Below are 17,543 nucleotides of genomic sequence, written 5' to 3'. Positions count from 1 at the left end.
GTGTCCCCGTTCTGGAAGCTCACCCCGCCGTGCGCCGAGGGCTCCGGAGAGTCAGCGCCGCTGTCCTCGTCGTCTCGGGCTTCCCCCTCCGTCACCGGGTCCACCTGGAAGCGGCTCTGACTGGGCGTGGGTCCGAGGGGCCAGTTGGGCCTGGCGCCTGCGGCCAACAGTTCCTCCTCACCTGGGGCCAGCTTCGTGGAGCCAAAACAGGACGACAAACAATAAGCCACGCCCGCGGGACTTCCGGCCGCGCAGGGATTGGCCGGCCGAAAGAAACGAATCAGGTGGAGACAGAACATTTGTTCACACCCCACGAAGAAATTACGTCAGAAGGAGAAGAAAACGCAAAAACGCCCTTGAATCGGAGCAAGCATAAGACAGATAGAGCCGTCGGCCAGGAGCCCGCCCGCACTCACCGGTTGTCTGAGGCGGCGGCGGCTCCTCTCCGCTGGGCTCTTCTGGGTGACGGTGGCAGGGCTCTCTCCTCGGGAGAGCCTCGCCGGAGGACGGTTCCTTCTTCTTCCCGGCAGGAGCGCGGGGTGGCCTCCCGTCCGCTTCCTGGTTTCTCCTCACTCCAGCAGCCAATCACCGCGCAGGTCACCCGGCGAGCCTCCCGCAGCCTGAACCAATGGCAGCGAGGCTCCCGGGTGACGTCAGCGGTGGTTCCCTCGGCTTCTCCGCGGCCCCGGGGCTGCGGCGGTGATTTTCACGGGCAAAACGGCTGTGCACAAAAAGCGCTCAGGGGGAAGCACAGCGCTTCGGACTGACTGCGGGAGGGGGCGGGAAAGGGGGAGGAGAGACGCAGAAGACGGCCGGAGCAGGAAGGTGGGTGCCGGCAATGCCGGAACAGATTCGGGGGCGTTCCCGGCTTTTGGCTGACGTATCGTGACGTAGCCAAAAGCCAAAGATTCTCGGGAACGCCCCCGAATCTGGTCCGGCCATGACGGACGCCTCTCTGTTCCAATGGCTAGCCTCCATTTATGGAGCTAGCCAATGAAGCAGAGGGGCGTGTTCAAGTCACCCATATTAGAAACTACAGATTTCTCTGGAGGCGGAGCTTACAGCTCCGTCCCCCAGCGAAACCTAAAAAGAAGTAATGCAGCTGGCAAGCAGGTAGTGTTTAGGGCAGCCACATGTTAGGACATCGCTAATTCTGAAGGTCTCCCCTCCAGGTACGATCGTTATCACTGGAAGGAGATGGAGGAGCTGGTAAAGCTCCTACCTGGGCCTGTCATAAGAGGGAACAGAATTGGTCACCGAGGGTAAGACTATTAGTAATTCTAATATTGGATGTACTCTTAATGCTGCAAAAACAACTGTGAGGGGATTAACACAAAAGCATACTCCTTAGCAGAAATGCATTGATTAGGGTGTTTGGGTATATGCCCGAGGTGCAACAGCATCTTAATGTATCTTTTGATAGAAAGTATCTGTTCAACCCTCAGGTGGACTACATGCTCAAATATTAGGAATGAGGCAGACATTGCTAAGCCTGTGGGTGCCCCAATCAAGATGCAGCTTACATGAGAGCAGCTCAGAGGAGAGTCCAAGCCAGAAGGCTGTAAAGAAAGGCTTCCTTACCAGGCATATCGGCATTTCTTTCAGGACCTTCAGCAACCCAAATCCCATGGGCATGACAGGGGCTCCCCTGTTGCAAAGCAGTGACTCGCCTTACTTTCCCACTTGATCATGCAACACCTTTTAGGAGAAGGTTGAGGCACTTCTACCTCAGTGGTGAATCACTTCGATCAATGGGTACTTTCCATTACATGGGAGGAATATTGTCTCTTATTTCACCTTCCCGCCCCCACAACATATTAACGTGCTGCAACGTACTTAGCTGGGACTATCTTTAGCTTCTACGGGAAGAGGTTTAAGCATTCTATGACAAGGAGGCAATACAGCTAGTACCAGCACATCTATGCTGGAAGGGAATATTCTCCCTGTGCTTTTTTATTCTAAAAAATGACAGAGCCCTCAGACTTATCCTAGACCTGTTCAGCCGCCAACACGTGGAAGATCAACATATCGCCTCCAGTGTGGATTAAACTGATGCATTGCTTTCTTGTTCCAGACTCGCCGTTTCATCCACAGAACCGACACACCACCACTACTGCATTTCGTTCTTCAACAAGGATTAAAGTACTTTGCTCAGCAGGCCCTGCGTGGGACCTGTAATGTGCCTGCGCTCCGTCCCGGGTGGCCTGAAACCATGACTTTGTCCCGGTCCAGCTCTACCTACAGTAACCCCAAAGCGCTATTTGCTTCTAAGCGCTATTTTTCACGTATTCTTTAACTTGAGTTGTACTCATTTGATTTTTGTCATTTTGGTCTAGTTTTGTTCACAATATAATAATCGATTTTTAGGTTCCACCTGCTTGTGAAATCTATTGTATTTAATATAAACTGAAAAGGGGCTTTCATCCCACCCCTCTCTTTCCTACTTTTCATTTGTTCCGTGCGTGTCACTTACTTTTCCTCCATTCTCATTGACTGTATCATATTCACCTTTGTTTACTAATACTTGTTCCTAGTCTGCTTCTCTTATCAGTTTCCTGTAGCCAAAATACTGTTAACATCTTCTTTGGGGGTAACAATTTTTTCATAAATGCAGCAGATTTATATAGCGCAACTTATCACCCAGCGATTAAATGATTCGCTCGTGATAACAGGATGTTGTACTGCTGAGACTCAAACTGTGATCCCGGCTCTTGAGTCAGCAACTCTGACCCTGCGCTACATCCTCTCCACTCCTGTGATATTTGTCAAGGAGCTTTTTCCTTTGTCCCAGATGGTGATTAATAAAAGCAGCTTATTGTTCATCTTTTGAGGCTAGAACCTTTTTTTTCTTTTGATTTACGCAGCACAGCATGCATTAAGAGCGTACTTATGTTTTGTGGTTTCTCTCATTGTGGCCTAGGCACTTTTAACTTGATCACATTTGAAATTTGCTGAGTCCGCCCGATGGGTGTGTTCATGCAATGCACTCTGGTACATGTAGTCAAGTAAATATTGCCACAGTGTGTGCTGGCATTGCTTTACCTCCACATATATATGCTGCCAAACGTGATCAAGTTAAAAGTGCCCAGCTGTTCCCCCACCACGAAACCCTGTCAGTGAAAAAGGGAGAACACCTGAAACGTTTGGCGCTTATGGCACATATCATGCTGCAAGGTTGGGACTGAGTTCGCTGCCACAGACCGCAATAAAAGGAGAGAAATAAGATTGTGAGTGACGTCCTCATTGTGGGAGCAGTATCAATTGAAGAAAGATATATCTCCATCCATCCTTCCTTCCTTCCTACTGGCGGTCGCCAGTAGGTAGTTATAGTTAGACCCTAGTTTCCATAGGAAACGCATTTATTGATTTGCTAATAACTTTGCCGTCATTTGACGAATCTTCGCGAAATTCTCCAAAAGAAAAGTCTATCCAGGTCGGCTCCTATCCTGGGGGTGATATGTCAAGCGGGGCTCTGAAAAAAGGGGTGTCCCAAAATGAGCTTTCCCCATGTTATTTTCCATAGGAAATTTTGAGACAGGCTACCGTCCGAACTGCTGAGCGGAATTACCCCAAATTTGGCAAAAAAGTAGTGCTTGGCTCAGAAAGCGACCTTTTTTTAAAATGGTGTGAATCCGTTCAGTAGTTGATGAGAAAATAAAAAAATTTGATACCTGGGGCAGCGTTGGATTCGCAAACCCTCTCGATCACGAGCTTTATTCTAATTGGCTGTCAACACTCCAAACCAGGAAGTGTTGGCAGCCATCTTGTGAGGCGGTAGAACCGAGTCACAAGAAAACACAGAAAAACAAAGGTGAAAAAAAATAAAAGGGGCAGGTTAGAAACCCCCTGACCCCTTAGGCCTTCTCAGCGGGTCCCACGAGGACCCCCAGGGCCCAAAACAGCATTTTTTTTTTTATTCAGTGAAAGTTACGCTGGGGTCGCGAATCCCGTTGACATTTTTAAAAGAAGCGTGTACCACAGAGCTGCGTTGCAGACAGGTGTAAAACGGGGTGTGGCCTTGGACCACCTATCTGCAACGCAGCTCTGTGGTGCTTATTGGAGGTACCTGGTGGGCTAGTTGTCCCCCAAGGACCCCCAGGATTCTAGAGGAATTTATCCCCCAACTGTAAAACCTACCAGGGGGTGTGTAAGCAGAGTGGTGAAGGGAGGGAGCGGGACTGGTGTGACGTGTGTACTTGTTCAATCACTCCACCAAAACCGAAACACTTTTAAATTCATCAAGCTCTCTCCTTGCAGTACTCTAATCTTCCAGTCAGTGCCCATGTACTCATGGAATGGCTCAGGCAATAAGACATGCACTGCTACAATCCCCTAAGCACTTCCCTTGCAGACCTCGAACCACCTACACACTACTGATTTACTCCTCCAATTACTCCAAGTACCCATGCACTCCTCCAGTCACCCAGCCTGCACTATGTACTTATAAAATTACTCCGCCAAAACCCAAGCAGTTATCAAATCACCATGCACTGTCCTTGCAGAACTCTAATCATCCTGTCACTACCTATGTAGTCATGCAATGATACAGGCACTAACACATGCACTGCTGCAATCCATTGAGGACAAGCTATGCAGTGCAGTAATCTCTCTAGTAATATCTATGCACTTCTCCAATCACCCAGCAAGTCCCATGTCCTTATCCAATCACTACGCCAAAACCCGAGAACTTTTAAGTTCACCATGCACTCTCCTCGCAGAACTCTAATCATCCAGTCACTACCCATGTAGTCATGCAATGATCCAGGCACTAACACATGCACTGCTACAATCCCTGTGTAGTCCCACGCAGTCCTCCAAACACCTACACACTTCTCATTCGCTCCTTCAATTCCCCTGGTAGTACCCTTGCAGTCCAGCAATCACCCTGTCACTCCTCATGCAGTCCTCCAGTCACCCAGCCACCACCTTGCACTAATCCAAACACTCCTCCAATAGCCAAGCACTTATAAGTTCACCACGCATTTTCTTTGCAGTACTCTAATTATCCACTCAGTACCCATGTACCCATGTACTCATGCAATGATCCAGTCACTAACACATGCACTGCTGCAATACCTTCAGGACTACCTATGCAGTCCAGTAATCTCCCTGGTACTATCTATGCAGTCCTCCAATCACCCAGCCAATCCTATGTGCTCATCCAATCACTGCGCCAAAACCCAAGCACTTATAAAATCACCATGCATTCTCCTCGCAGAACTCTAATCATCCAGTCACTACTCATGTACTCATGCAATGAGCCAGGCGTTAATTCATGGCAAATATATGCTAATCACAGGGGTACCCCAAGACGTAGTGTTCCCTTGTGTATGTAAATGTTTTCACTGTATTCTAAGTGTCTTTTAGCATAGCACTAGCTCTAGGCCTGGGAGTCCGTTACCACCAGTACCCAACAGCAAAAAGTTGGGGGCACAGGAGGACTTTCTACTCCTCTGTTGGTTCTTTCTGCACATTTCTTCTTCTTCCTGCACTTTTCTTCATCTTTCTGGACTTCTTTTGCCTCTTTTTGCATTTGTCTTGCTTCTTTCTGAGCTTTTCTTCCTCTTTATTCACATGTCCACCTTTGTAGGCATAGTTAGAAATTAGCATTTAAAAAACCTTGGGAATTCACTGAAAAAACCATAGGTTTCAGGGACGTTATAGTTAAAAATTTTCATTTAAAAAACCTATGAAATTCACTGAAAAAAACATAGGTTTCAGGGGCCTTCTAGTTAGAAATTAGCATTAGAAAAACCTTAGAAATTCACTGAAAAAAACATAGGTTTCACTGACGTTATAGTTAGTTGGAGATTTCACAGGTACAAAACCATAGAAATTTGACCGTTATAGTTAGAACACCTAACTATAACTCGCGCCCCCACAATGCACTGCTGATGACGTCACATATTACATCACTCATGACATGCTCAATGACATCACTGACATCTCAAATGACATCACTGATGACATTATCCACATGATCATCTGATGAACTTCCTCATTCCCTAATAAAACCTTTCATACACCCACTCTAAAATGCAGACCACCAATATCAAAACTATAGACAGACCAATAGCAGTAGTATATACCTGTTCAGTGATTTATACGTCCACACACATCCACCCACTAACCCATTTAGTCACTCATACACAGTCATTCATCTATACAGTCACTGATATATCCACTCATACACCCATATAGACACTAACGCACTGCCACTCACCCAAAGAGTTATTCATACACCTGGTCAGTCAAGCAAAGAAACTATCACACACCCATTTCCTTGCTTATACAGTCAAACACACACCACCACACTTATTTATACAGATACTAACACATACTTACTCTGTTAAACAATCATCACTGATAGAAACACACACTCATCCATACATATACTCTTGCAATCACTCACTCTCACATATAGTCATTTATATACTCCAACACTTACATATACTGCTTTAAAACATATGTAGTTACTCACACATGCACCACTGAGACATCTATCTATTCACTCACCAACATACTCATACACACACTCGTCCACCCATACAACTGTTTCCATATGCACTCTCAAACCTATACACCCAGTGAAAGAACCACTCACATATCTAGGCACAGAGTCAACCCCCAAAACCCACCCACCAGGACACCAGGACCCTCAGCACCCACCAGGACACTCAGGCACCCATACAGATACTCAGACAACAAATAAATAACCCATATAGACACTTATGTAGCTACTCATCAAGCCATGCAGCCGCTTACACACCAACTAATAAACTGATAGACATTCACACAGTTTAGTCTCTATCCCATGCATTCAGCAAGACACATTTAATCACTTACTTATACAGTCAGTCACACAGCTACTAAATCATCCATTCACACTCATACACCCACTCATACATATATATACAATTTTTATACTTTACTAAACACATTCACTGGATGATGTCATCAGTGAGGTCACTGAGCATGTAATGAGTTATATAATATGTGACATCATCAGCAGTGCATTGCGGGGGTGCGAGTTATAGTTAGGTCTACTAATTATAACGGCTGAATTTCTATGGTTTTGTACGAATGAAATCTCCAACAAACTGTATCGTCCCGGTAACCTATGTTTTTTTCAGTGATATTGATATATATATTTATTTATCATATTATGCACAGCACACATTGTCTTTAACTCCATGTACACAACTCACTTGCTCAGCGATAAAATAATCCGAGGTGGAACCACTGCGCTGTGGAGTGGTGGACAGAGGGTGGAGTCACAAGAGGTCTTGCAACTCTAACTTCTCCAAAGCAAAACAAGTTGTTAAGGTTCGGGCCCAACAGTAGATAATTGGAGTGTGAAATGCATGTGAATCTACAACCACACATGCTAACAGGTGGCTGCTGAGTAATATTATATGAAACTGTCAGTTCAGAAGGACAATTTGTTCATAGAACTGAAGGCAGGTACTTTTCTTGTTGTGGTTTCCTTCAAAACAGTTTTCTCCTTCATAATAGTGAATTGATGGACTCGAAGCACATATGAAAACGTATTCTATTGTGGCTGGTGAATATCTGGAAAGAAAATTTGTTCATACCTATATTTCTATTGATCTAGGGTGGTTTGGAATTCGAAAAGACTTTTGTCAGTTCTTATTGGAGATTTTCCCTTTCTTGAGAGAATATGGAAATATTTCTTATGATCTGCATCATGAAGATAATGATGAAGCGGAAGAAACTCCTATTCCGGAACCTGCAAAGATTCCACCAATGTTGCGGAAGAAAGCTGGAACAGTCATCACTCAGAGTCCTGGAAAATATGTTGTGCCAGCTCCCAAACTTAATATTGATATGCCGGATTGAAGATTTGCTAAAGATGAACTACAACTTATTTATATTGTGGCCAGTGTACACTGGATCTAATTGTTATTGGCCAATGGCACCTTTTCATCATATATTGCTTTGTTTGGATTTCTTTAAAGATTCATATTGAAGAATCACAGTTATAAACTTATGGGCATTAGTAGTATTTTAATGAAAATAATTTTCTGTAAGTCTGACATAGATTTGTTATGAGGCAATGTTCTATTTGCCACAGATGAAATGTATTCTAAATTATTTTCTGAGCTTTTACAACGTGATTAAAAAACAATAGGTTGTGGTTAAAGAAACAATAGGGAAACCTTGTGTTGAAAGGGAACCAGTGTTTGAATGATGATTGTGAACATGTTTATTAAATATTAATGTTTATTTCCATAATGAATACAGAACAGCCAAGCATTTTCAAACTATTGCACACTGTATAGAAGTGAGTCTTTGAACTATGGAGTGTTCAGATAATGCATATTTAAAATGTGACTTTTCCTTTCGAGGAAATTATGCTTTCTTGTATAGTATTTATATGAACATTTCAGCAGTGTAATATATTCTGTTTATAATTCTAGTTATGTACAGTATAGATTGCCTAAATCAGTAAAAAAAAATATTGTATGTAAAATGCATGTACAACCAGAATTAATATTATTTTTTTTATAATTTTCTTGTAAGTCCAAATGTGGCAAGAATCTTGCCTGTTGGCACCTGAAGTTCTTAATCCTAGAAGTTGATTTTGAGTCATTTTTGTGGACAGGGTGTGGAGAAAGCTAGCTGGATATTGGATGGAGATGTTATGAGATGCTAAGAACTCCCAGATGAACATTTCTTTCTTCCCCCCTATTGTAAATAATTGTGACAAAAAGAAATACCAGTACCACTGTGCTAACCCAAAGGTTGGTAAATTTTGTTATATAAAGAAAAGAAAAAAGCTTTTACGTGCATAAATTGTTGTAAATAAACTTTTAATCCAAGTTGAACATTTCTGTTGTCTCTGAAGATTAATAAAATGAGTTCAATTTGATTTTCATTCTTATACTGCTTGATTCACTCTGAACGGTGATGCCATTGCTGGTACTTTAATCCTGGCCTCTTATATTTACACCCCACGTAGAAAAGTAAGAAGAGACAGAGCCCGCTCTTAATAAAAATAAATACATAAAATTAAACCTCACTAATGTCCAGTGTACTTGCACATAACAACAAGCACATTAATGTTTTTTTTTTTTTACTATACTGTATCCTTTTATTGACAATGGAAAACTTTTGAAATTTTGGTGACTGAAATGTTCTTCCAGCTTTGCCAGTGTATTCTGTATAAGCTTTGTCGAGGTTTAACTCAGCCTCTTCATTATAGAGTTTCTGCTTTGGAGAATTTCCCCTCCCACCAAAACTTTATAGTGTATATATATTAAAACCGTAATTACCACAGTTGCATTTCACAGCCTCACTTAATTTTCTTTTTAGAAACTTTCACTGGTATATTAGAAAATCGGTAGAAGGACTTTAGAACACAGCAACATTTTCATCTAATAGGCACACCCCACATGCTGAATGATTACTTAACAGCATTTTTCTCTTGCCTTAGCCGCCCTATTATCTTCACCCGGTCCGATATGAATGTAGGGTTCTACCTACGTAGGGAGTACTTTCACCAACGGATCTGTTCACTAGATTAGACACCTTGATATACTCTCCTCTACATATTCCAAAACCTCTATTCTTTGATAGTAGTGCACTGCAGTTTGCTTCTGGTTGGACAATACTAACGATCGTTATGCAGCTGTGTGTGCATGTATGTTTCTTTTTTATATATATATATTTATATGTGTGTGTGTGTGTGCGCGCGTGTGTGTATGTATGTATTTGTACATATGTTAAAGTAACATTCCACAATTAAGAATAAAGAAGCGGCACACCAAGTGATTTAGCATCAAGATTTATGTGCAAAAACAACGAGTTTCAGCTGTGACGCCTTTTTCAACTTTACATGGTGTGCTCCACTCACCAAAGAAATATGATGGGAGCCAGAAAACATGGAGAAAAGACTTTTGCATGATAATGTTTGTCACAATTCATACCATTCTACTATAATTTATGTTGAAAAAAATAATAATGAAATGTATTATCGCAACAATTCTCATGATAAATTCATCAACATTATCAAAGCATGTTCTCAAATGCCAATCGAGTGCAGCAGCGTACCCTAAATGCTAAATTCATCTGTGATTTACAGTGTATTTATAAACAAAGAAAAACTGGCACCACAGTTCTTGTTGTATATCCCCACATTAGTTCATTTATATTCTACATGTCCTAATGTGTACGTAAGGCATACCATCGCACTTCCACATGGGCAACTGAAAAATCAGGTTCAAAGTGGAAATATATAGCGGCAAAAACGAAAACAAGACTAGTAGACTTATTCTAGGTCTGGTTACAATTATTATGCAAACCAGAAATTCTATACCTGGCAAGTGCCCTTGTATGTAAAATAGTCTAATAGCAACGGATCGCTTGCCAAAGTACTAGAGGTCTTAAAATACAACCTATATTCATTCATTTTCATTCATTTCAATCTTTATTTCGGCATGAATACCATAAAAGAACAAATACATTAATACAATAAAACATTTCTTTTTAAAATGCACAACATGCTATATAAATACATTCAATTTTCATGTCGATTTTAAAGTTGCGTGCAGTTGAGTCAAGGTGTTTAAAACATACGTAATACTTGGTGAGAACACTTATGGGCAACAGGAATAGAATTTCATTGATTAACCCTCAGTTAGTACTAAACAGAACTTTTGACATGACATTACATTTTACAGTTTGTAACCCATCTTTCTTCTCCGGAAAAAGATACTGTGCAAAAATCTGCTTACACTAAATACAATAGGTTGACTAGTATTAGACAAAAGAATCCTTAAAGCCTGGGAACACGATCTTACACCTAATGTTAAACATATAGGTTTAATCCATCTTTTTCTAGCCTGGACATATGCTGGGCAGAAGAAGAGGATATGTGATTCATTTTCTTTTTGATTACATCCACATATGGTACACAGTTCATCTTCTACATAATTCTCCGAGTTTGCACCACCAGACCAACGGGCTAGTGTTGAACCAATCTGAAGATTTCCGTATCTAAATTTCATAAATAGGGTCTTTGCTAAGGGTGGTTCTATTTCATCAAGAAAGGTCTCGAAGAATGGATCATCTTTAAAGGTAAGAAACCTTGTTACGAGTGACCCACTAGAAGAAGCGTTTTTGATCATTTCCATAATGTACGACCAAAAACACTTTTTTACCATAGTTTTTGATTGGGACGGAAGTGAATCAGGATGTTCCCAGTAATGCGACAAACCTAGTAGGGTAAGCCAGAATTTAATATGTTTAAACCAGGGTATCACCTTAAAGATGTCAAGCTCCATAATTTCTATTAACCCATCCTTATATACTTTCAGCTCAGGTACACGCCACAACCTAATCCATAACAATAAAGGACGTAGAATGATATGATGATCCGTTCTACGGAAATTTAGGTCGAGCTGGAGTGGGACCAGCGGAGTACTTCTAGGGACTCTGACCAGACTTCGCAAGAAGTTATTGTCCAAGACCCTAAAGGTATCTTTAGACCCTGGGCCCCAAATTTCTGAGCCGTATAGCACTGCAGGTTGGACCTTAAATTTAAAAAGTTCAACTGCAGGAGACACAGCCTTACTTGTACTTTGGCCCTGCTCTCTAAGAATGGGTTTTGTATTCTGGTTAAACATCATCTTGCATTTTTCCAATTGGGCTTTCCAGGTAAAATTAGAATCCAGGGTTACGCCTAGATATCCAAAGTGTGGAACTGATTCCAATTTTAGTCCATTCAAAGTTAAGTAGCCCTTATCAGTCTTGGTTGGGTTTAGGACCATACATTTTGTCTTTTTCCCATTTATCTCCAATCCTTTCTTAATGCAATAATCATTAAAGGAGTTTAAAAGAGCTTGGAGACCTTTTTTTGTTTGGGAGATCAAAATAGTATCGTCCGCGAACAATAGGGAAGTAACTTTTTCGCCATTCAACTTAGGAGAGTCATTTTTACATCCCTCCAAGTATGTAGGGATGTCGTTCACAAATAGCGAGAACAAAGTGGGGGCCAGTACACACCCCTGGCGCACACCACGTTCGATTGGGATTTTTGGAGTTAATTCACCTTTAGGGCCCCATCGTACTCTGGCAAAATTGCCTCTATGGAGTTCTTTTATTTGCGCTATCAGGGTGGGTGGCATCCCTACTAGGCTTAATGTTTCCCAAAGTAAATTACGTGGGACTAAATCGAACGCCGCCCTTAAGTCGACGAACGCGACATATAGTTGTCCCTTTTTGATCTTAATGTACTTCCAATAAAGGCAGCAAAAGCGGAAGATTTGATCAATGGTGCTAACTTTGGATCTGAATCCCGCTTGATATCTAGACAAAATTGCCTTTTCCTCCAACCAATCATTAACTCGAAATAGGATATGTCTTGAATAGATTTTTTGTAAAATATCCATAAGGCTTATTGGGCGATAATTTGAGGGATCCATCCTGTCACCTTTCTTATATATTAAAACTATTTCAGCCCCCTTCCAACTCTCTGGGAAGTCTAGACTCCGGGATAACTCGTTACACAGATGGTTAATGTATGGAGCCCAAATTTTTGATTCGTGCTTGTACAAGTCTCCCGGAATCTTGTCTAACCCAGGGGCTTTACCAGACTTAATCTGGATTATTGCCAGTTCTGTCTCACCTAAAGTAAAATCCAGGGTATCCCCCGGAATAGCGTTATTTGGAGTTCTATCTAAAATGGGTGCCTCATATTCCTTATAGAGGTTAGAAAAGTGGTTTACCCATGTCTGTTCGTCTAAGTAGACGTCCTTGACCACTCTGCCTTGATGGTTTCCATTCGCTATCAGCCTCCAGAAGGCTATGTTATCTCTAGTTTTTGCTGCATGCAGCAGATCTGCCCATTTTGCTTCCTCCCATGCCATTTTACATGTCTTTTGGACCAGTTTATAATTATTCCTGGCTGACAAAATGTCTGATCGAACCTTCGATTTTATCGCGGTTAAAAGTGCCCTCTTGGACTCCCTGCAGTCCTTGTTATACCAGGGTTTACTATGGGGCAAGTTTTGTGTTTTCTGCTGCCCTTTCTTTGGCATCTTAGTGACTAGGGGTTTTAAGGCATCAAACATTTTTTGGTGTAATTTCATAAAAAGACCACCACTCCCCTCCTTTGGGATGTCATTTAAATATCCTCCAAAGATGCTAGCAAAAAGCTTATAGATTTCTACTATAATTTCACCATTATCCAGTATTAGTGGCCATTTGAGGGAACGTCTATTATTGCTAATATGTATCTCATTTTGGTCACAGTTACTTACTTCTCCAGTCAAAGGAGAAACTGAATCTCCTAATAGGGAGTCCTTGATCTGGAGAACTAGAGGGAAATGGTCGCTTTCTAATCTTTCTATTACCTCCATGTCAAGAAGGAATTCCCAAGATGGCACTGAGGCAATAATGAAATCTATATTGCTTTTATAGTTCCCTCTATAGAAGGTAGGCGTTTTCTTAACATCTGATGGTAACCGCCCATTGCACGCTCTAGTGCAATGTTCCGCACATAGTCTATTCATTTGGAGGGCCTGGGGGCAGCATTTAACTGTTTTAATATTATCTAGAACAGGGATACCATTTGCCTCATCTTCTTCTAAGAAGATGTCACTGAACCCCACAACGGGCTCAAAATTGCAGTTAAAATCCCCTGCCATGATCACATAGTTCTCTCTAGTGTCCAAGTTACCCAATAGGAGATCTAGATGGGTTAGTAAAGGAGATTCCTTTGCAATAGGTGTTGGTCTATTATAGACGTTCACCAAATAAAGTTTTTTCCCTCTAGAAACATTAATTTCCAAGATCAGTATATCAGGGGAGCTGGTATCCACCACTTCTATATTCACTTTTAGATTAACCTTTACCCAAATCAACAACCCTCCCGAGGGTCTTCCACTTCTGGAGGGAATTGCACTGATACCATAAGATTTATAACCTAGCCTGTGAGTAATTTCAATTGACCAGGTCTCTTGCATCATGCAAAAATCAAAGGTATCAATAAAGCTTGACCATTCCGGGTCCCTTAGGTTTTTTGAAACCCCAGCTATATTCCAGGAAACCAGTTTGATAGGTTGCCATGGTTCCTGAATTTTTTTCGTCGGTACATCTCCCACCACCTCAGGCACTATGATATGGCATTCTTGGCTAGTTACATCAGATTCTAAAGACACATCATTTTGGAGTACAGCACTTCCCCTTATTGTTGGCCTGTCCCCGATTATAGGGAACAACACAGGTAATACAGTTGCATCCTCCAAAAGTATAGTTTCGTTAGTGGTAACACCAGCTCTTTCAAAACAGGGTTCACTCCCTATTCCCCCCCCCCTCCAACAATTTAACATTCAACAATTCGTTTCCATCCAACCCCTTAGACTGTTGGCATCAATCACAGTCATCTAGACCGCTGAAAATGTCAAATCTGTTAATGGTTTCTAAAGGGGTGAAGGGCTTTAGGTGGTCCATTCTTCTGTTGGGGTTGTTTTGCCTATACGGGACACAGTTCCAACCAAAAGCTCCAGGTGCAGATGGAGGATTTGGGGGAAAAAAGGGATCCATGGGATTAGGTCTAATAAGTGGTTGCATCATTTGTTGTGTGTTACCAGCCCTCTGCATAACTGATGGATAGGCACAGGATGTAATTTGGGATGTTACATGAGAGGCTAGTTGTTGCTGGGAGGGAAAAACCACAGACCTAGGGTAGAAATATGTCAATGGTCTGGGTATTATGCAGTTATTTGTAATTCCCGGGGGCCAATTCAGTACAAATTGTACTGCATTGGGATCCCTGAAATTTACAACCACCACGTCTCCCTCAATATTTTTTGTTCTGCTTCCCAACCATTGGAGGCGTCGAACATGGACAATTTCTCCATTTATATGAGGTGCTATAGGCCTGTATAGACCTAGCCAGTGCATGATCTTATTTTTTAATTGTGCAAAGCCCTCCCTTTTACTAGTTGGTAACACCGGAACCCCTGTTAGAACTACCACAAAGGGCACTGCCTCTGGTGGTAATTCTGGATTTGGAATCGGTTTGGGCCTTCCCCATCCTGGCTTTTGTCCCCTTGCTTCCATCAGTTGATTTTCATTTGGAATGCTAGCTACTTCATTAGATGGTTTAGTTGTGACAGTAGCTGGCTTAGAAGCAGATTTATTTTGTGGGTTTTTTGGGGGTGGGATTAATTGAACAGTTGTTGTAATGTTCCCTTTAGGCACCAAATTAGGGGGGTTCACCAACGGTGTAGAACTAGCTGATGGAGCTGGGGCAACTGGGCTGGGCTTGGTCACGCTAGATGTTTTATGCGTTGTTAGGTTTGATGTTTTTGGAACCAATTCGCCCTTATTTCCCAGTGCACGTTCAAGTGAGCTTAGTCTTGATTCTACTTCAAGCAACCTCTCCAAGATCGATGCAGAGTAGGTTTTGATTAAGTTTTCTATAGAATCTAAAGTAGCAGAATCACAGGCTATAATAGGCGCCTTAGACTGCACAGAGACTTCCATAATGTCCTCCGTGTCTATGGCCACAGTAGTAGATGGCGGAGAAGCAATGATGATAGGCCCTTCATTGTCAACAGGTGTAATGACAGTGCTGACTGCAGGACCTTTAGCCTTTTTCCCAAAATCTGAGTGACTTAATTTTGATTGCGCTTGAACCCCCCCTTTTCGTCGTTTTTTGCATGGAGGTGGCCCATGTACCCTTGAAGCTAACGAGGGTTTCTTTACTCTACTACGCACTACTTTTGATGGTATAGGAGTGGGCGGTCTTAGGGCATCAGGGGTGCTCGTGTGTGTAATGACGTCAAGACCAATCGTATCCAGTTGGGGAGAGTTAGTTATACAGGGGGTACTAACTACTGGTACCACGTGTTGACTGTCCATTGTGTGGACAATGACGTCAGCTAGCTGGGAATTTACACTGGTGTTCACGGGGGGTATGGATAATGGCGACAAGTGCCGATTTTTTAAACTTTCCACAGAGCGGCGGCGCTCTGCACGACGCTCTGCCAGTACTATTTCCAAAGGCATGTCTGGGGAAGCTTTGGTGAAATAATCATCAAGAGTTTTGTTCAACAATGCTCCCTGGTTTTCAGACATGCCAGCCACAATTATTAAACCACAACGATGTTTTCCAAGGGCACGAAGGCACAACGATTTAAAAGCAAAGTGTCACAGAATAAATACCAGGGTTATATGTCCAGTCCGGTCTCCTCGGTTCTCGGAGGGTCTCAGAGGGTCCGCCCTTAGTCCGGGCTTTGTCCCGGGATATGTCCCGCACACGCGTCCCGCTAACGCGTTGTGAAACCAGATCTTGTACAGGCTGTGGAAGAGGGGGCGGGGACACGGGAAGAGGCGGCAGGTGTGCTTGATGTTGCACGCACAGCCTGTTGGGCCTCGCAGTCCCGTCCTCCTGGTCACAAACACTCTTCTCCCTGGGCAGGTCCTCCTGGTCACTCCACGAAGCAAAAACGGCAGCACAGAGTCCAAATCTCCTATGCGAGCGGCTCCCGCGGAGCGGGGGCCGCGAGGAGTTTTAAAAGCACAGGGCGGGAGGCGGAGACACGGGAAGAGGCGGCAGGTGTGCTTGATGTTGCACGCACAGCCTGTTGGGCCTCGCAGTCCCGTCCTCCTGGTCACAAACACTCTTCTCCCTGGGCAGGTCCTCCTGGTCACTCCACGAAGCAAAAACGGCAGCACAGAGTCCAAATCTCCTATGCGAGCGGCTCCCGCGGAGCGGGGGCCGCGAGGAGTTTTAAAAGCACAGGGCGGGAGGCGGAGACACGGGAAGAGGCGGCAGGTGTGCTTGATGTTGCACGCACAGCCTGTTGGGCCTCGCAGTCCCGTCCTCCTGGTCACAAACACTCTTCTCCCTGGGCAGGTCCTCCTGGTCACTCCACGAAGCAAAAACGGCAGCACAGAGTCCAAATCTCCTATGCGAGCGGCCCCCGCGGAGCGGGGGCCGCGAGGAGTTTTAAAAGCACAGGGCGGGAGGCGGAGACACGGGAAGAGGCGGCAGGTGTCCTTGATGTTGCACGCACAGCCTGTTGGGCCTCGCAGTCCCGTCCTCCTGGTCACAAACACTCTTCTCCCTGGGCAGGTCCTCCTGGTCACTCCACGAAGCAAAAAGGGCAGCACAGAGTCCAAATCTCCTATGCGAGCGGCTCCCGCGGAGCGGGGGCCGCGAGGAGTTTTAAAAGCACAGGGCGGGAGGCGGAGACACGGGAAGAGGCGGCAGGTGTGCTTGATGTTGCACGCACAGCCTGTTGGGCCTCGCAGTCCCGTCCTCCTGGTCACAAACACTCTTCTCCCTGGGCAGGTCCTCCTGGTCACTCCACGAAGCAAAAACGGCAGCACAGAGTCCAAATCTCCTATGCGAGCGGCTCCCGCGGAGCGGGGGCCGCGAGGAGTTTTAAAAGCACAGGGCGGGAGGCGGAGACACGGGAAGAGGCGGCAGGTGTGCTTGATGTTGCACGCACAGCCTGTTGGGCCTCGCAGTCCCGTCCTCCTGGTCACAAACACTCTTCTCCCTGGGC

General features: G+C 43.8%; 1 protein-coding gene across 1 annotated transcript in view; it reads left to right on the top strand.

Moving 5' to 3' along the window:
• Window positions 1-8,849, top strand: part of TMEM185A (transmembrane protein 185A) — a 117,632-nt gene extending 108,783 nt beyond the window's left edge. The window contains exon 7 of the mRNA XM_086918609.1: window positions 7,616-8,849. Within this exon, the coding sequence (XP_086774735.1) occupies window positions 7,616-7,860 (245 nt within the window). The 3' untranslated portion in view covers window positions 7,861-8,849. The remainder of the gene's footprint in view (window positions 1-7,615) is intronic.
• Window positions 8,850-17,543: the final 8,694 nt, after the last annotated feature.

This window comes from Lissotriton vulgaris, chromosome 4_1 (assembly GCF_964263255.1).
Source record: "Lissotriton vulgaris chromosome 4_1, aLisVul1.2, whole genome shotgun sequence".
In the NCBI taxonomy this organism is placed as follows: Eukaryota; Metazoa; Chordata; class Amphibia; order Caudata; family Salamandridae; genus Lissotriton; species Lissotriton vulgaris.
The sequence above is the reverse complement of the archived record's forward strand: the minus strand, read 5'-3'. Positions and strand labels throughout refer to the sequence as shown.